General features: G+C 38.3%; 1 protein-coding gene across 1 annotated transcript in view; it reads right to left on the reverse strand.

The window, feature by feature from the left end:
• SNTB2 (syntrophin beta 2) overlaps positions 1 to 20,814 on the reverse strand; it is a 42,345-nt gene that overhangs the window by 19,779 nt on the left and 1,752 nt on the right. Inside the window, exons 2-3 of the mRNA XM_015561768.1 lie at positions 14,380 to 14,593; positions 6,033 to 6,243 (exon numbers count right to left, since the gene is read on the reverse strand). Of these exons, the coding sequence (XP_015417254.1) occupies positions 6,033 to 6,243; positions 14,380 to 14,593 (425 nt within the window). The remainder of the gene's footprint in view (positions 1 to 6,032; positions 6,244 to 14,379; positions 14,594 to 20,814) is intronic.

Raw genomic sequence — 20,814 nt, forward strand, 5'->3', positions numbered from 1 at the left:
CAGGGCACATACAAGAATCAACCAATGAATGCATAAATAAGTGGAACAACAAATTGATGTTTCTCTCCCCGCCACTCCACCCCGCTTCCCTTCCTCTCTGTAAAATCTATCAGTAAGTAAATAAATTTAAGCAAAACATTTGCCCTCATGAGATAAGATCTTTGAGCAGACAATGCTTAACAATAGTGTATTTTAACACTGATTCTTCAGCTCACTATCATCATAGTTACAGATGGCTTCAAGGAGAATCCAAATTGATGAATCACTTGTCTTTTAGATGTCTCAGAGCCCCTTATCATTTTCTCCTCCTTAATGACTTCTGAAGATAATCTGGACATGTTAGAGCACCTTAACAATACATTTGTAATCTGAAAAATGGCCTAAGTGGTTCTGTTGTGTTACAACTACCACTCGGACTCTTTCCTCCTAGCTAGAGCCGCCAGCTGACTCCAGGAGTGGGAAATGAATTCACCTCAGTGAAGTCACCCTTGTTCTACTGTGTGCTGAAAGCACAAAAATACGTAATCTGACTTTCAGAATTCAAGCAAATTATTGTAGAAATAATTATACTTTTCTTACATTTTTGGGTCACAGATACCCCAAAGGGATTTCTAGTTTATGTTCACTACTAAGTCTTTGTCCCTGAAATTGTTATGGATAATATTTCAATAGGGAAAATAATGGAACTCTATCTTCCCAAAGGGTTAAGATGATAATCTGATTTTTAAAAAAATTAACGTTCTCCTACATTGTAAGAAAGAGATTTTGAAGGCTAGATCAGAGTATATGGATTTGGAAAACCTAAATGAAATGTATTTCTTCCCAAGGAAGCTATTTTAGGCTCTAAAGAAAACTGCAAATGTCAATAGAATATTCAATTTCAAGATAAAAAACTTTTTATTCAATTAAAAAATTTAAAAAGTATTTAGCTCTCTTGAGTCCTTAGATTTTGGAGAATATCTTTTCCCTTTTCTACTTACCATTGGAGAATAGGAAAGACTCAATTTAAGTCATTCTGTTTGCCTATTTGCCTTAACTTATAAAGATACTGTTTGCTTTTACAGAAGTCAAATGCTGCCTGCTATATATAGCTTGTGTTTTCAGTTGTGGTAGTGCAAGCAGCGTTGGGGCTCCACTATTGAGGTTATGGCTGGAGAAAAAAGGGACACTAATGTTAGGGTTTTTGTTTGCTTGTGTTTCAACACCCACACATCCATACGCCTGCATATACTCTGGCCAAATAAGACCCTTCTGCAAATTTTATTTTTTAATTTTTAAAATATATTTTATTGATTTTTTACAGAGAGGAAGGGAGAGAGATAGAGAGTTAGAAACATCAATGAGAGAGAAACATCGATCAGCTACCTCTTGCACATCTCCCACTGGGGATGTGCCCGCAACCCAGGTACATGCCCTTGACTGGAATTGAACCTGGGACCTTTCAGTCTACAAGCCGACGCTCTATCCACTGAGCCAAACCGGTTTCGGCTGAAAATTTTATTTTTGAATAGAGTTAGATAGCACTAAAAATGAAAAAATACTAATAGTTACTACTCATTCCCTAAAATTTCTTAATCTTATAAATCTTTTTGACAAGTGATGTACTTCTTTATTTTTTGTAATAGAAAACACAGAGCAAACACTAAATAAACCATTTCACTAATACTACTTTGAGTCTTTACACATTTGGGGAATTATCAGGGACCAAGCAGGAACTGTGAGAACAAAGTTTTCTTTGGTCGTCTTGGCTTTTCTAACCTATACTCAAATGCTTAAAAATACTGATTTTATAAATAATTAATGTTACCCCATTTGGTGCACTTAAAGAAAATTCCCTTTTAAGAATATAAACTAAAAGGTAAACTATCAGTCACATAAAAACCAATATCAATAGAGAAGTCCCTTTGCATGGAACAGATTATTTATCAGTTACCAAATATCTATATTATAGGTTTTCTCTGTTTTAAACAAACTCAATTTATGACAACGTGAAATAACAAAAAGGATAAATTAAGGAGAAATCATTTAAAGTTAAATGATCCTTTCTTAATTTATTTGCCCCAAATGACTATGTTTTCCAAGTACAACTGGAATGGTTTCATTTATATGAAAACTTTTCAGGAGATGCACCTCTTGCCAAAAGAAATGCTTACCTACATTAAATAGGTTATATGATCTGAAATTATCTTGACCATTTTCACTCATAAACAATCTTATGGTCAGAAAAGACTTTGGCATGCACCTAGTCCAACCTTTATCAGATATATAAGCTCATGATACTTCTGAGGAATGCTATCCAATCCTGCTTCAACACCGTATTCTGAGAGTGATATTTAATTTGGGTAACCCAAACAACTATCTCAGAGAAGCAAAAATCAAGAGTATTTTAGAAACGGTACTTTGAATTAGTTCAGTGGTACTATTTTTAAAGTGGCTGAAACTTTTCTTCTTAGTATTATTTCCGAACCCTAAAGTTGTCTTCTTAGACAAGATTTTATAATTAGTGACTTGTTTGCTTGCTTTTTGTATGTATATACAGAGACAAAGAAAAAAATTACTGTGCTTCTACTATAATACAAAGCATAAGGCTAAGTTCTCTGGTGGCAATAAAGATTTAGAAAAAGTGTGCTCCTGTCTTCCAGGAGCTCACAAATGAGTGGAGGAAACACACATAATACAGTCCATAAAAAACAGACTGTGATGAATTGGTGGCTTTATTTTTCTCCGACTTGTCTGTATGTAGCATGAACTACATTAAGTTCACTTTAAAAGTCTGGCAACTCTCAAACATTGCTGGGAATCTAAATTAGTTCAAGGCTTATGGAAGGCAATTTGGAAATATTTATCAAAATTACAAATGCACATACCCTTTGTGGTAGTTTAAATATATGTCCTGACTGGTTTCTCAGTGGTTAGAGCAGGAGTGGGCAAACTTTTTGACTCGAGGGCCACAATGGGTTCTTAAACTGGACCGGAGGGCCGGAACCAAAGCATGGATGGAGTGTTTGTGTAAACTAATATAAATTCAAAGTAAACATCATTACATAAAAGGGTACAGTCTTTTTTTTCAATAGTTCTACGGGCCGTAGTTTGCCCACGGCTGGGTTAGAGCATTGGCCCATGAACCAAAGGGTCTCAGGTTCGATTCCCGGTCAAGGGCAAGTACCTCAGTTATAGGTCCTCAGCCCTGATGGGGGTTCCTGTGGGAGGCAACCAATCCATGTTTCTCTCTTTCTCCTCTCCTTTCTCCCTTTCATTCTCTCTAGAAATCAAGGGCAAAATATCATCTGATGAGGATTAAAAACAAAACAAAACTAAAACTATGTCCACAAATACTTTACTATTCCTCCTCTTTAGAGGTGAAGCCCTTGGGTGTAGGCTGTTTGGACATAGTAACTCAGTTCTAATGAAAAGAGTAAAGCAGAATAAAGTAGAGGCCTTAAAAGGCACTGTAGCTTCATACTGTTCTCTTTCTAAGATCAACACTCTGGGGGAAATTATCAGCCATGTTCTGAGGACATTCATGCAGCCCCGTGGAAAGGCCTGACGACTTCTGCAATAGGCAGCAAGAAACTGAGGCCTCCTGCCAACAACCATGTGAATTAATCGTGTTGGAGGTGGACCTTCCAACCCCGGTCAAGCCTTCAGATGACTGCCACCTTAGCTGACAGCTTGACAACTTCATGAGGGATCCTGGGCCAGTACCACGTAGGCAAATTGTAAACAGATTCCTTATCCTTAGAAACTGTGTAAGGTAAATGCTTGTTATTTTAAAGCCACTATGTCTTGGGATAATTTATTACATAGCAATAGATAATTAATATACCTGTTGACTCAGCACTTCTGGGAGTTATCCTACAGATAGAGAAATATCCCTTACTCTCTGAATTGTCATTATCCAAACTCAGGAACTGATGTAAATTTCTCGATAAATCCCTTTCTGACCAAAGTTTTATTACTCACTAACACAAACTTATGAACCAAATATATTCAGATATGTGGGTTCCCTTGTACCCTGATTTATCTGAACTCGGAACCAGACTTTGGACAGTACATGCTTAAAGAACAAACTACAAGGTTATTCACTGAAGCATCATTGATAATGGCAAAAGACGGTAACAGCGAAATTGGGAGAGTGCTTATTTAACTGCAATCACACAAAGGAAAAAAGAATGCCCTCTGTTCATTGATATGGAAAGATCTTCAGGACATATTGTTTAATGAAAAAAAGAGCAAGGTATAAAATAGTGTGCATAATATGCTATCTTCTTTCATAAGGGAAGAAAAGAAGGATTTTGTTCCTATTTGCATAGAGAAACTCTCAAACAAATCATTAGAAAGTAATGAAACTGATGATCTTTCTGGGGAATTGGGAGTGGGAACTAGGCGAATGGGGGACAGGAAAGATTAAGACTTTTCACCTCTTAACTTTTTATTCTGATTTTTGAACTATGTGAATTATTTTAACCTGTTAAAAATCATGAACATTTCTACCATTGCTGAAAGCACAAAAAATTACCATTCAATGGTGTTTTCAACTATTGCATAAAAAATAGAAACAACGATAAACATAACTAAAAGACTAAAACTTTTATAAGTCATAAGTAGTTATAATGTGATTTTCATTAGTTTCTTCTCTGTCTAGTTATTCTAATTATGCTCCCTAAAAATGATCAAATATCTGAATATATATGGTTCTTAAGTTTGTGTTAATATAATTCTATGTTCTAATTTTTATAATTATTATTTGAAATGTTCAAAAATTTCAGAGCTGAAAAAAACAGATTAGTAGAATCCAAAATAGTCCACAAAACAATCACTGAAAGTTACCTAACAAGATTGCCAGGCCTCACAATAGATCTACCAAATCAAAACTCTTTTTAAAAAATATATATTTTATTGATTTTTTTACAGAGAGAAAGGGAGAGGGATAGAGAGTTAGAAACATCAGCTGCCTCCTGCACACCCCCTACTGGGGATGTGTCTGCAACCAAGGTACATGCCCTTGACCAGAATCGAACCTGGGACCCGTGAGTCCGCAGGCTGACTCTATCCACTGAGCCAAACTGGTTAGGGCTCAAAACTCTTTTGAGGTGGAAGGGGTGGGGGTGGGGGAGGTGACCTGGGAAACTGTACTTAAAACACAAAACAAAAATAAAAGAACAAAACCACCCTGGGCTGATACTAACTGCCTGCCCCCTTGCACACACATGAAGGAACCAGGATTTAAAGAGATGAAGGCACTTTTAAAAAGACCTAAAACCAGTGAAAATCAGAACTAGCACTTGAACACTCTTCTTTGAACCCCAAGTCCAGTCTTCTGTTTTCAAGTCCTTCTGGCCCAGCTGACAGTGAAGGACCCAAAAGAAGAAGTCTGTACCATACATCGCACAGAACTTTTAGTCTCCCTTACGTCAAACTTGGATTACGTTCTTCCTTTCCCTTCAGTCAATAGCCATTTAGGTTCTCTTCTTTCTCTTCATTTTTCAGTTGGGGAAGACAATTGTCTAATGGCTTATAAATACTTTGTATATTTTATACTGTTCCCAGAGCAGGGGACTAAGCCTGCTGTTCCTAAAACTCTTGCCAGCAGACTAGAATAGGGGTTGGGAAACTATGACCTGTGGGCCAAATGCAGCCCACTACTTGTTTTTGTAAATAAAGTTTTATGGAAACACAGCCACACCTATTCATTTTCATACTTTCTATGACTGTTTTATTGCTTACAATGGCAAGTAGTTGTGACACTATCTAGCCCTTTACAGAAATAGTTTGCTGATCCTGTTCTAAAATCATGAAAAGTATTTTCTGTCATTAAGAACAGAGGTGATAAATAAGAGTTTGTTGTGATGATGATTCTCATGGCGGTCAGTTCTTCTGGTGGTGATGATAATTAGCAACAAATAGCTAAATGGTAGGGAGGATAAACAAAGCTCTGCAATCCAGATGTCCAGACATGACTGCATGATACATATGAAATGGGGGAAACATCCTGGCTATGAATGGCAACCCTGCCCTGTCGCCCAGCCTACCTGTTCTGCCAGCCAGGCAATATGCTTGACCTCCTTGCTGCCTCCTGCTGTACTGGTTGCACCAAGCATGGCATTGAGTTCAGCCAACACCTGTGGGAGGAGAGCCATAATGTTGGTGTGGATAGCTACGAACCAGGAGTGTGCGGTGGCTGTATCCTTGCAGCGTAGGATCAATGTGTTCCTGCTATCGGGAGAATGTAGCTCTATCAATCTGTGTGGAAAAAGAAAATGAAAAAGCGAGCTAGATCAGAAGTCATCAAACCTGCCAGAGTTTAACACACATTATTGGGAATCTATTTTAATTTTACATTCCAGAATAGAGATGCTTTCTCCTAATTCCATAGTTTTCTCCAGTTCCAGGGAAAACCACATGTGGAAAGATACTGGTAATCATCAGAAAGACTAACTGTTGGGTCTCCTATTTCAATGTGTTAATATAATAACCTAAGACAGTGGTCGGCAAACTGCGGCTCGCGAGCCACATGCGGCTCTTTGGCCCCGTGAGTGTGGCTCTTCCACAAAATACCACGTGCGGGCGCGCACGTACAGTGTGATTGAAACTTCGTGGCCCATGCGCAGAAGTCGGTTTTTGGCCTGGGCGAGTCTATTTTGAAGAAGTGGCGTTAGAAGAAGTGGGGGTACGTTCGCTGAGGTAAACCCCTCAGATTAAGGATGTTTTTAGCAAAGGCCAGCTCAGGAGTACCCTAATTAAGTTAATAACAATGTACCTACCTATATAGTTTAAGTTTAAAAACTTTGGCTCTCAAAAGAAATTTCCATCGTTGTACTGTTGATATTTGGCTCTACTGACTAATGAGTTTGCCGACCACTGACCTAAGATGAGGGAACCTGTTGTATAGTCTGTAATAGAACACTTTGTCTTAATTTCCATGCCAAAGAAATAGAAAGCATGCTTGCTGAATCTGATGGGCACATTGTAAAGAAGAAATAAATATTTTAAAAAACATTTAGAAAATACCTTTAGAAAAGTATTGCTAGATAAATAAAACCTACTGCCAAACAGTGAACTGAAATTTTGTGTGAAATAAAGGAAAGAGGAAATAGTTGAAGAATATGATTCCTTATGAAAATTTACAACTCTTTTTTTAGTGTTTGAGTAACATTATATAATAAATCATCTACTGAGTCATAGTAGTAAAACAATTAAGAGATCTTCACCTCTATGACTATTATTTGTTAATGCTCAACTAAGAATAATTTATATATTTCAAAAGTAACCTTTAGAAATTAGTTAAAATTTTTTATTTTTAAATATATTTTATTGAGTTTTTTTTTACAGAGAGGAAAAGAGAGAGATAGAGAGTTAGAAACATTGATGAGAGAGAAACATCGACCAGCTGCCTCCTGCACACTCCCCACCGGGGATGTGCCCGCAACCAAGGTACATGCCCTTGACCAGAATCGAACCTGCAACCCTTCAGTCCGCAGGCCGACGCTCTATCCACTGAGCCAAACCGGTTTCGGCAGTTAAAAATTTTTAAAAGTACATTGAACAAATGATGTATACAGCAATTTATTGGGTACTGTTTTGTGTTTTGGCCAAAGTTTTTGTCAAGATGACTTTAAAAAGTCAAATAAATAAATGACTACTATATACACACACTGCTGTGTTCTATCAGTTCTTTCAAAATGGAAAAGAAAAAGCTCTTAGGAGTGCTTCTCACGGTAGACTAGAAACTGAAAACTGCCGCTGTCTTCCTAAAGACAGTTTTTGCTGCCTTGAAGCACTGCCATCAGATCCTACAACTCCCGCCAAAGATAAGCAGTTTACATGTACAATGGCATTCTTTAAAAAAATTTTTTTTAATTGATTTCAGAGAGAAAGGGAGAGGAAGAGAGAGATAGAAACATCAGTGATAAAAGAGAAGCATGGATCAGCTGCCTCCTGCACACCCGCTACTGGGAATTGAGCCCGCAACCCAGGCATGTGCCCTGACAGGAAATCGAAACATTGCCTCCTGGTTCATAGGTCAACACTCAACCACTGAGCAATACCGGCTGGGCTACACTGGCATTTCTGCCTTGAAGCTTGTATTCCTCTCATTTGCCAAATATTTAAATTCGCCACATTTAATACAGCAAATATTCACTCTCATTTGAAAACTGGTTAGTCTACCTTTCTTTTCTTTTTTTGTTTTTTTTTAAAATATATTTTATTGATTTTCTACAGAGAGGAAGGGAGAGAGACAGAGAGTCAGAAACATCAATGAGAGAGAAACATACATAGATCAGCTGCCTCCTGCACATCTCCCACTGGGGATGTGCCCGCAACCCAGGCACATGCCCTCGACCGGAATCAAATCTGGGACCCCCCCAATCCGCAGGCCAACGCTCCATCCACTGAGCCAAACTGGTTTCGGCAGTCTACCTTTCTTAAACACACATTTATTGAGCACCTACTCTACGTACCAGATACTGTGGTAGATACTGCTATTGGTGATACAGTGATGAAAAAAATAGTCTCTACCCTCACTGGGTCTATAGTCTAATGGGGAAGGCAGAAAAGTAAACAATTAACACACAATTACAGGTTATAAAAAGTGCTTCTATTCAGGACTATGAAGACTATTATGAAGTTCTTATCTAAAAAAGGCACTCTAAAGGTGGTAGTGGCAAAGCCGAACTGCAATGGAAGCCTCTATACCTCTGGGCACTTCCCCAAAGCAGGTGTTATGCTATGAGACAGGTTATAAACACACCTACCTGTACTTATCTATTCACCCACTCACATGCCTCCCCAATGGAGTTAGCCATGTAGTAAAGCATCCGAGGAGCATGATTGCTGGGTCAAATGGTAAGACCCTGTTTTGCTTTGTGAGAACCTGACAAGGTGTCTTCCAAAGCAGCTGGATCACTGGACATTTCCACCAGCAACAAATAAGAGTTCCTGTTGCTCTAGACCTGGATGGGTGGCCCAGTTGGTTGGAGCGTCATCCCATACACCAAAAAGTTGGGGGTTCAATTCCTAGTCAGGGCACTTATCTAGGTTGCAGGTTCAATCCCCAGTGGGGGTACATGTGGGAGGCAAATGATCAATGTTTCTCTCCATCGAGATATTTCTCTCTCTCTCTAAATCAATGGAAATATACCTTCAGGTGAGGATTAAAAAGAGCTACTGTTGCCCTAATTTTAGCCATCTTAATAGGTGTGCAGTGGTATCTCATTGTTTTGATTTGCAATTCTCTAATGACATATGATGTTGAGCATTTTTCATAATCTTATTTGCCAACTGTATTTCTCTTCTGGTAAGGTGTCTGTTCAGACCTGTTGCCCATTTTTTAAATTGGGTTGGCTTCTTATCGTTGAGCTTTAAGAATTTTTTGTTTATTTGGGTACCAGTCCTTTATCTGATCTGCATTTTACAAAGATTTTTCCCCCCATTCTGTGGCTTCTTCTCGGTCTCTAATGGTGTATGATGGTTAATTTTATGTGTCATCCTTAAATAAAGTTTGACCAGATTGCTGTTAAAACATTATTTCTGGGTGTATCTGTGGTGTTTCCGGGAGACATTAGCATTTGAACCAGTAGAATGGCCCTCACCAACTTGGGTGGGCATCATGCAATCCACTGAGGGCATGAATAGAACAAAAAGGCGGAGGAAGGGCAAATTTGCTGTCTGCTTGAGTTGGGACATCCATCTTCTCTTATCCTCGCACACTGGCACTCCTAATCCGTGGGCCTTTGAACTCAGACTGAATAACACTGCTGACTTTCCTGTTTCACCAACTTGCAGACAGCAGATCATGGGACTTCTCGCACTCCATAATTTCATGAGCCCATTCCTAAAATTTATCTGTTTCTATCTATCTATATCTATCTATCTATCTATCTATCTATCTATCTATCTATCTATCTATCTATCATCTATCCATCCATCCATCCATCCATCCATCCATCCATCCATCTTTTCTATTGTTCTGTTTCTCTGGAGAACCCTAATATACAGTGCCTTTTATAGAGCAGAAGTTTTTAATTTTAATAAAGGTCAACTTATAAAATTTTTCTTTTATGTACTGTGAGTCTGGTGTTGTATCTAAGAAGTCATCAGGAACCTTTAAAAGGAACTTTTTTTAAAAAGCACAATCCTAGACGCTCATGGAGAAAAGAAGAGAAGCACTACAAAATTTTGGAAATTGGCAAGCAGACAAAGGAGTTAAATGAGGTATCAGACCTAAAAAAAGTGGGGAGAGCCAACTCCCAGCCAATCCTTGGTATAGAATCCCAAAGAGGCTGAGGAGTTGGAGGCACCAGGTACCTCTGACCGCAGGAGTAAAGCACACAGGTAAAATAAAGGGTCTGGCTGAAACCTGTGTCAGCGTTCCCCACACCCAGAGGCCAGTGACTACCCCACCCTCAAACCAGCAAAAGATTCAAACCCACACTCATCTCACCTAACTGGATGGAAGAGCTGGTGATGTCCGTAACTCAGATCCTCTACCTCGCTGATTGCTTTATAAAGGGACTAATTATTCCTACCTGCTGCTTTGGCACTCCCTGTAACCAGCTTACCATCCTTAGACACATGCTAAAAGTTCAGTCCTAAAACAATGACAAGAAATTTCTTTCACTCCTCCTCCTGGCCTACTTAGCACTACAGATAGGAATCAGTTCATCCTTCTCTGGGTACAAAACGTTCACCTTCTGAAAAGGCCTTTTCACCTCATACAGTTCCTGACAGTCTCTCAGACATATCTCCTCCAACAGCCTCTGAACTCTGAACATCCTAACATCAAAGACCCTAGTTATTAATAACTGGAGGAATGGAAAGTAAGTCTGTTATAAAATAAAATTAAGCTTGATGAACAAAGTCAGGTAGGCTGGAAAAATGTGAAAATAGGCAATAAATTAGTTTTCAGGGCAGGATCACTGGTATTTCATGAAAAGAGAAATTCTGCGGTGTTTTTTAAAAAGGAATTGTGAAACGGCAAATTAAATGAGAAGAAACTCCAAAATTCTGATGGTTCTAGGATCCAGAAGAATCTGTCTTTGAAGAGGAAGCTCCCCTACACCTGACAAAAGGGACAACGGATTTCCTAAAGCCTATTGCTGTTTTGAAAGAAAAATTCATATGAAAACTCTCCTAACAAAAACTTGGAGGCAGTCTGCCAGGAATTGTTTGGGTCCACAGGAGAGAGGAGGAAACAGCTACAGTGTGAACAGTTTTGGCTTCTCGTCAAACCACTGAGGATTTCCTGAGAAATGCGACTCCATGCTGATCATATGAATTAAATCAATACCTAGATACACGGAAGCATAGGATTCTATAAGTTTAGCCTGCTTATTTCTTCTGTTTAGTAAAGTCTCTGATATAACTTATGTGCTCAATTTAGTAGTAATTGTATTGTTTTATGTGTCATAAAACCAAAATTTACCTTTTACATGGAAAACAGCCAATGTGAAGATGAACAAGACATTGTGAACCAACTCTAAGGAAACAGATGTACATTTCCGAAAAGCAGTGTTTAAGAACACCTTGTCCTTGCTCAACTCCACACTGCCCACATGGCTGTTTGCTAAGGAATGGGCTCATGTTCTCTCCCTGAACGTCATCATTATTTATTTAGCTTTCACTTTCCAGAATTAACTGTTTATAACTATCAGAAGCATCTAGCGAGGTCTTGAGAACTCAAGGTGGAGAAGGGAATACACTTCCTCCTCCTTATGTACTCGTTCTGATGGTCAGCACTTCTTTTTTCCCAACTCTGGATAGTGAATATGAAACGAAATAAAAGTAGTAAAACAGAAGAAAAGGATGCTTCCCTCTTGTGTCAAATACCTTTTTCATTTAGAAGGTAAAAGGTGAACCACAAAGAGATTCCTGCATACCCACCAGAATAGTTAATATTGAAGAGTGCCATCACCAATGCTGGCAAGGATGAGAGGCAACAGCAACTCTCCTACACTGGTGGTAGGAATGTAAAATGGCACCACCACTTTGGGGAAAAGTCTGGCAGTTTTTTAAAAAACTAAACATATACCTATCCCATGACCCAGCAATTCCACTTCTAAGAATTTACCCAAGAGAAATGAAAGTGTATGCCCACAACAAGAGTTATAGAAAAATATTCACAATAGCCCTGACTGGTTTTGCTCAGTGGTTAGAGTGTCAGCCCACAGACCAAAGGGTCTCTCTCTCTCTCCCTCCTCCCTCCTTTCCACTCTCTCTAGAAATCAATGAAAAAAATATCCTCGGATAAGGATTAAAAAAATATATTTACGATAACTTTATTAATATCACCTCCAAACTGGAAATAGCTCAGGTATCCATCAACACAAAAATAAAGATAAAGTGTGATACATTCATACAACACAATACTACTCAGCAACAGAGAGAAAGAACTATCAATATATGCAACAAGATGGACGATTCTCAAAAACTTTATGCCGAGCAAAATAATTCTATCACATCACAAAAAAATACACTTATATAAAGTTGTAGGATAGTTAGAACTAAGCTAGAAAATCAGAACAGTAGTTGCCTTGGGAGGTGGGAGAGAGAACTGACTGAGAAGGGGCACAAGAAAACTTTCCAGGATGATGGTAATGTTCTGTATCTTGATAGGCTTGCGCTATATAATTGTATGCATTTGTCAAAACTTAAGATTTATGCATTTTATTGTATGTAAATATTGTCCCAAAAGGGGGAAAAAAACTATAAAAAACACTGAATTCTAGTTATTTATATGCATGCTTAAGTATTTAGAGGAAAATATATTAATGTCTGCAATTCACTCTAAAATGCATTTTATAAAAACTGTGATAAAACATAGAGTAAAATGTTAATGGTAGAATCTAGGTGGTGGAAAAATGGGCAGTGACTATAAAATCCTTTCAACTTTGCTCTGTGTTGAAAGACTTTCATAATAAAATATTAGGGGGAAGTGAAGAATGATGGGATGATGAGAAACGACATGCCTACCTACGGCTTAAAAACAGATTCCAAAGTATTTTCCAGATTAGAGAACATCTAAGCCTATTTCTTGCTCAGAGTTTTACAAAAGACTATGGAAGATAAAGATTTTCAAACAGAGATAAGGGACTTATTTAAAGGGTTCTGGGTTCAATCCAGGGGTTCATGACTGGGTTGTGGGCTCGATCCCCAGTAGGGGGTGTGTAGGAGGCAGACAATCAATGATTCTCTCTCATCATTGATGTTTCTATCTCTCCCTCTCCCTTTCTCTCTGAAATAAATTTAAAAATATTTTAAAAAGCAACAAAAACAATACAAATATATCAGAATATAATTTTTAAAGTGTGTAGACATTTTAAATACTTTTTAAAGCTACTATTTTTAAAGGATTCACTATGTGCTTGACTCTATGCAGAGGGCTTCATATTTAATCTTCACAATGAGTTAATTATTACGTTTTTGGGTGTGTTTTTTAACAGATGACGATATGGAGATGAAGGGACTTGCTCAGTCCCTTCCTTGGAGCAGGTACCTACATGGGATTCAAATCAAGGTCTGTCTGATTGCAGCTCAGTCCGTTAGGGCATACCATACCACATGCTATAGAGCAGGAGCTTTAATGTCCCTGTGGTCTAAAATGCCCAAGAAAGTCACTCAGCTACTTGCTGTCTTCTATGATCCATTCCGTCTGATCAGGTACCTGGCCCTGCATTCAGACTGGAGGAGACCATAAAAGTGAAAGCTCATAATGAAAAGTTTGTCCTTAACTATGTATTTGGACAAGTTTACCTCCCACCCCTGCCCCCTAATCCCTAACCTAACACTAGGTTTACCAGCACCACTTCATGGAGTTAATGAAGACAAACTCATAGAAACCAAATGTTTATAGAACTAGGAGGGGCATTAGAAATTATCCAATTCAACTCTCCCATTTTACAAACAAGGAAACTAAGGTCAAGAGAAGCTAACTTGCCAGGGTCACATTATTAGTTGATAGTCAGGTCTACAATGCAGATCTCTAACTCTTTACACACCAACAGTATAAGGAATTTACACCTAAACAAACATTAAAAAAATTACTTTAGTGAAATTATTTCAATTACAAAGTAACGTTCATAGTGAAAAAAGTAATACTAACATTCCAGAAAGGTATAAAACAAAGACCATAAGTCCCTTTTTTCCTTCCAATCCCATTTCACTCCCCAGGAGTATCCACCATTAAGCTTCTTGTCTGTTTGCCCTCAAATTTTCTATATATGTACTGTACACATATGTATGAAGTAATTTAAATATGGAATGCCAAAAACTATTATCTCAGACTGATGTTTCCCTCTGTGAGATTTAGTCAGTCATGTTACTGCAAAATGATATTGCAACTTGTCTTTCAGTGCGACGTTCTGCTTAGGTACAGCTCACCTGTTCTCCAGATCCGGCATGCTTAGGTTTCTAGCAGCAAAGCACATTTTGAGAGGAATGACCTTCCTGTCCTTGGTGCTGTTCTGGTGTTTTGGAGAACCAGAGTCTTCACTGCCACTAAAGCTTGGTGATTGGGGAGCTGCACCTTCCCATGGCAGATCTGACACTAATGATGGCTTCTTGATATATGGCGTTACTTCTCGGATGAATTTGACTATGAACAAAAATCAAAGAAGGAGGTTAGCATTTTTGCTTCCTATAAAAAATGACAACTAAAATGCATACATTCATGCAATATCTAGCATAAAGTAAAAAACAAAGCCAAAAACACTAATTTAAAGAGCCAGCACACAGAATCTTAGTATTAGAGGGTCCTTTCAGGGCATGTAATACAAATGAAATAGCATTACTCTATTTTAATAACTTTAACTTCTGAGTTTATGTATATATTGTTCTGTCTTCTTAGGACACTCCTTCCCCACTTGGTCTGCCTGATCAACTCTATTCAAGAGTCACCTCAGCAGCATTTTGTGTCTCCTCTCTCCAGGGTATTACCATTACACCTCTACAACAACATCCTCTTAGAACCCTGGCTTGTAATCCTTTGCTTAAACTTCTGTTCCCCTGCCGGCTGTTGAATTCCCCAAGCAAGGATTATGAATTATTCAATCTTGGCATCCAATATCTAGAACAGTGTCTGTTCAGCAAATGTTTCAATAAATGAGTGAAGAAACAAATGAATAATTAAATTCTTAAATTGTCTTGGGAGTTGACCAGCTATGAATGAATCTTCTGGTGATAGATTCAGTACCTCCTGAGACATTTAGATGAGTCAACATTTAGATTTTAGAAACATCTTGAAACTTTCACTCATTGTTTTTTCTGTTTACTGAAGCCATATAGAGCACTCTCTTCCACATGAGAGAACACCTTCAACTATCTGAAGAGTGAGATGATTTCTCGCTCTCTTCACTGGACTAAGCTAAGTATCTCTAGTTCAATTTGATTCAATTCAATCAACATTCTTAGCTACCTACTAAGTGTCAAGCACTAGGCAAGGCCCTGAGAAACAAGAACAAATGAGGCATGGACCCTGCCCTCAAGGAATGACCAGTCTACTAAGGAAGACAACTGTGTAAACAGATCATTACAATTTTGAAAACAAGTACAAAAATTAGCATATTCAAGGTAAGGTATTTCCATAAATGGTAGCCCCAAATTAAAATATAGCTTTTAATAGATGGGAAACTTTTTTCTTTTAAGTTCAATTTTAGGAAACATAAAATACTAGAGGCCCAGGGCACGAATTCGTGCACACTGAAAGGAAATTAATTAGAAGAAATATTTTAATATTGCTATTCACCCTTTTTTTATAATAAAAGTGTCAATCAAATTCACGATCAACAATGACAGATCGAAACACATGCGTGAGATTGGCACCAGAGAGAGCTTTATACACATAGATAAGCTTACTTAATTAGACCTGCTTTCTGATTTAGCTAAACTTTTTCCAGCCCATTTCAAGGTCCACCATTTCTTATTTCTTTTCAGTTGGGTCAAGTTTCTAAGCTTTCTAAATCTCCATTTTCTGGCTAATGAAAAGAAAACAGGATTCTACAGAGTCTCCTATCTACCTACTCCAGGACTTCTGTGAGGATCAAATGAGGTGAGGCACAGGGAAAATGCTTCGCAGACATTTGGTTAAAGTGTGAAATGTATGCACCTGGCTATAAAGCAAGTCATGTTCCTGGGCTGAAGAAACTCCAAAGAGGCTAGTCACTGGGCGGGGGGGGCGCGCGGGCTTTTGTACGTGACTCATTGCACCCACAATGACCATTTCCGGGCTGGGCTGTGGGCTGCATTTTGCACCATGGGATCTTGGCAGCATGGGCTGCAATTTGGTGGGCTGTCACTCCAGGGTGGTGGTGGCGCTTGTGTCCCACTTGGGGGAAGCCGAGTATTGTTTTGTGGGTGCCAGGACCGCAGTGCCATTTCTCTGTAAATGGCCGGTGTGCGTCACAGCAGCTCCTGTGTTGAGTGTCTGCCCCCTGGTGGTCAGTGCCTGTCATAGTGACCGGTTGGACGGTCGGACACTTTGCATATTAGCCTTTTATATATATAGATTTCTTTTACTTCAATCATGACTGGCAACTACTACTGTATTTGAGGCATGATGTTATTTCAAAAAATAGATAAACCAAAGATTATTAAAATCTTAAATAGCACTAAAAATGTAAATAGTTGAACATAGAAGAATCAGTCACCATTATTTCTGCTAACATCAATTACATGTTGTATCAATATTTTATCTCCCTTTCAAATTCCAGAGTGGTAGGTCATTAGAGTAGATGATGGGAATTAAAAACTAGAAAGATATGATCATTATCAATGCTTATCAGTATCATAAGAGCTAGCATTAACATTTTATAGCATTAGAAGCTTTATGCTTATGAAACTTTACTAATAAACTACTAAATCTAAAAAATAATCAAATGTATGCATATATGACAAAATTCAACTGTATAAAAGATTTTATAATGAAAAGTCTAGGTTTCTAGCAACACAGTTCCCCCTCCCAGGGTCCAACCATTGTATGGTATTCCAGAGATACACTAGATGTTCTAAGCATATGTACAACAGACACGCACACGTGAATATATGTATACACTCACATTCACATAGCGGCAGTATATTATGCTTACTATTCTGCACCTTGTATTTTTTACTTAATAATATTGATAATAGTTTTTTATATTAACATTCTACGGTTCATTTTATAGCATGATGAGGTGGTAGAGGGGCGTTTGGGAACATACAGACCTGGTTCAAATACTAACTGTGCTTGCCACCTCAGAGCTATGTGACCTCACTTGCCTGTTCTGAGGTCCTCGTCTATAAAATAGGAGTTTACACTAAACAAGTAACAATTCCAGGCATATATTAAACATTCAATAAATAGTAGGTGGCTTTCTTTTCCTTCCCCAAATTAGAAAGTTGGAGAAGTTTTTAAACAGCAATCAATAGAAGAGGTGAAGTTATTTTCTTATAAGTTACTAAACAAGATCTGCTGAAATTAAGCATAACTCTAGAAAATATAAGAGATCATAAAGGGTCCTTTTTCAATGATGCCAACATTTAGATATAGTTTATGTGTGTTTGTATATGTGTGTGTGTGTGTGCGCGCGCACGAGTGTGTGCGTGTTTTCTATGCAGTTATAATACATGTATTTTTAGGTGGAGAGAGTTAAAGCTAGCTAGCTGTCTCAGGTCACCGAGCAGATTTTTTCATCCCAGAAAAAAGAGCAGGGTTGCAGCCAGTATATCCCTTGAGTGGCTGACTCAGGCATTTCAATGCATGCTTTAGCTTTGTACCTCCAAGAGAGGATTAGATCACGAGAACTTTGGCAGAAATTCCTACAGTTTCCAGTCACTGTCATTGGCAGAGACTTGCCTTTTGAACTATTTAAGGCAGTATACCAACTATTGGGCTACCAATTGAGGGAACTTAAAGACATTCTAAATGACTAATCTTGAATATTATAGTGGTTAGGAAAGGATCCTTCATGATCTCCTCAGAAGTTCATTCAATCACACAGTATCATTGAACTGATTACTGCACACATCTATACATATAAAAGCCAAGTGACCAGAACGACAGGACAGGAATGACCAGTTGCTATGATCCGCACTGCGGCCGGCCAACCAGACCGATCAGGGGCGGGGCCAGCTGGCCAATCTCCTGCAGCCCCTCCCCCGAGCTGGACTCCACCTGTGCACGAATTCGTGCACTGGGCCTCTAGTATTCGTGCACTGGCCTTTTTTCAGAGAGCTATGAGTTTCATTTGAGTTGATGACAATGATACCCACCCCATATACCTGGCCATCTATAATGGCTTAAGAACTATGAATAGACATCTATTTCTAATTTGCCTGAGATATGGGAAGATGGAGAGTTAATGGTGCTGTTTTAGTCCTATACTTAGACCTTCCAAGTTGCCACAGTGCTTTAACCTGGATACTTGGATGAATAAGCAAAGCCTCTATACCCCCATGTGCACTCAGAACCCTCAATATATTTCAGAATTATTTCATTTTTCCTGAAAAAGATCATCTTAAAAATGTTTAATTAAACACTGATGTCTGCAATGTTTTAGGTATAGAAGTTAATTTTTTCTTCTTCTATGTACTAACTCTTATTAAAAGTGAAGGGGGCTGTCTCCATCCTAAAAGCATCACTGTAGCCCTTCCTATTTAGAGTAACAAAAACACATATGTGTACTGTACAACTACCTGGGAAGGTATCTGGAAGGATTTTTCATCAAAATATCAATAGTGCTCATATATAGGTGTAGGAATGCCTTTTTTTCTTCATGTAGTTCTGTATATCTTCATGTAGTTTGAAATTTTTATGAGTCCATATCATTTATACCAAAAGAAATATTTAAAAAATGAAGAAAACTTATCCCGAAACCTTGCTCAAACTTTAAACATGGAACCACCTTAAAGTGAAATCTTGCTAGCCCTCAAAAGCTATAATGCACTGGATAGGATCCAAGAGCCAACTGATGCTTACGGAATTCCATCCTCTAAAGAATAGGGTTTATGGGGGGTCTATGTATTTTAATGAGGCACACTGCTATTCTGGTTTGGGACATTAGTCAGCAAATAATTTTAAATAAAAGATTATTCAAAAGATACTTCATAGTCAGATATAGGCTACGGTTGTTAATACAAATATTCCAGTAAATCAATCACCTTCTCTTATGAACACAATCTCTCACAGAATCATTATTTTCCTCTTTACCCCTAAACTTATCTTTTTCTTATCCTATCCAGTGACCTTTACTGTGAGTTTAAGTGAAACTAAACAAATTGGACAATGTGGAGAGAATGGTGCCAATTATTTCCCTTGCTTTTGCAAGCAAGTTTGTTTCTAGGTTATCCTTAGGGAGGAAAAGTTGGCTTTTCATTTTGCTCACAAATGAGTTATGTTGACATCACTGTTAAAGTATTCTCCCAAGAGGTTTCTCCTTAACCACATCCCAAGATTCTCAAATCAGGAATCCGATAAATGGCCACTAAAAACATTAGGGAGGAAATACTTTCAGAAAAAAGTTTTTTATGTTCTCAACTCACAGGTGTCTTTCAACTCAAGTCTCCTACCACTTGGGGTCTGAGTAGACTGCAGTCTAGGGTTTGCAGATGTAAACCCTGAATGTGCTCAGAATAATCCTGGTTACACTATACCTTTCCATTTTATTTTATTTTTTAAATTTTTATTGTTGAAAGTATTACATGTGTCCCCTTTTTTTCTCCCATTGTAATACCTTTCCTTTTTAAAAAAAAATATTTTTATTGATTTCAGAGAGGAAGGGAGAGGGAGAGAAATAGAAACATCAATGATGAGAGCTATCGATTAGCTACCTCCTGCACACCCCCCACTAGGGAGCAAGCCCACAACCCAGGCATGTGCCCTGACCAGGAATCGAACCTGGGACCCTTCAGTCCGCAGGCTGATGCTCTATCCACTGAGCCAAAACAACTAGAGCTACCTTTCCATTTTAAAGTAACATTGCATATTCACCAATCTGTTGAGCCTGGTATGTGCCAGGAACTGTTTTAGAAACTTAAGCTAATACATCTGTGAACAAAACATGCAAAAAAAAAAAAAAAAGAATGTAATTAATATGTAAATTATATTCCAGAGAAACAAAAACTTATGTTTACATTAAAGCCTGCACATTAATGTTTTAGCAGTTCTTTTTATAAGTGTCCTGGGAACTGGAAACAACCCAAATTTCCTTCAGTGGGTGAATGGATACACTGCAGTATAGCCACAGCATACAATACTACTTGGCAATAAAAAGGAATGAACTACTGATATACTCAGCGACTTGGATAAATCTCAAAGGCATTATTCTGAGTAAAAGCAGCCAGTGTCAAAATGTTACATACTGCACGATCCCATTATTGAAAAGACAAACTATACGATGAACAGATCAGCAGTTGTTAGGGGTTAGGGATGAGGAGGATGTGATGATTACTTGGAGTATGGAACTGTCCTGTATTCTGACTGTGGCGATAGACATAAGAATTTATGCATGTGTTAAAATTTATGCATAACGTAAGAAGTGAAAACCAACTGCACTGCATGAACATTTTTTTAAAAAAGTAAATGATATAGTATCCTATCTAATAATAGACAAACATGGTAATTAACCGTACCTCCGACACACTTCCCATTGGCTAATCAGGGCGATATGCAAATTAACTGCCAACCAAGATGGCGCCGGCAGCCAGGCAACTGAAGTGAACAGGAGGCTTGCTTTGCTTCAGTGACGGAGAACTCCAACATTCCCCGCCTGACTTGCCGGCCTCTCAGCTGCAACTCTAAGCAACTATGTTGCGAATAAAGAAGCTAATAAAACCCCAGAA

This window comes from Myotis davidii, unplaced genomic scaffold (genome assembly GCF_000327345.1).
Source record: "Myotis davidii unplaced genomic scaffold, ASM32734v1 scaffold1437, whole genome shotgun sequence".
Lineage (NCBI taxonomy): Eukaryota > Metazoa > Chordata > Mammalia > Chiroptera > Vespertilionidae > Myotis > Myotis davidii.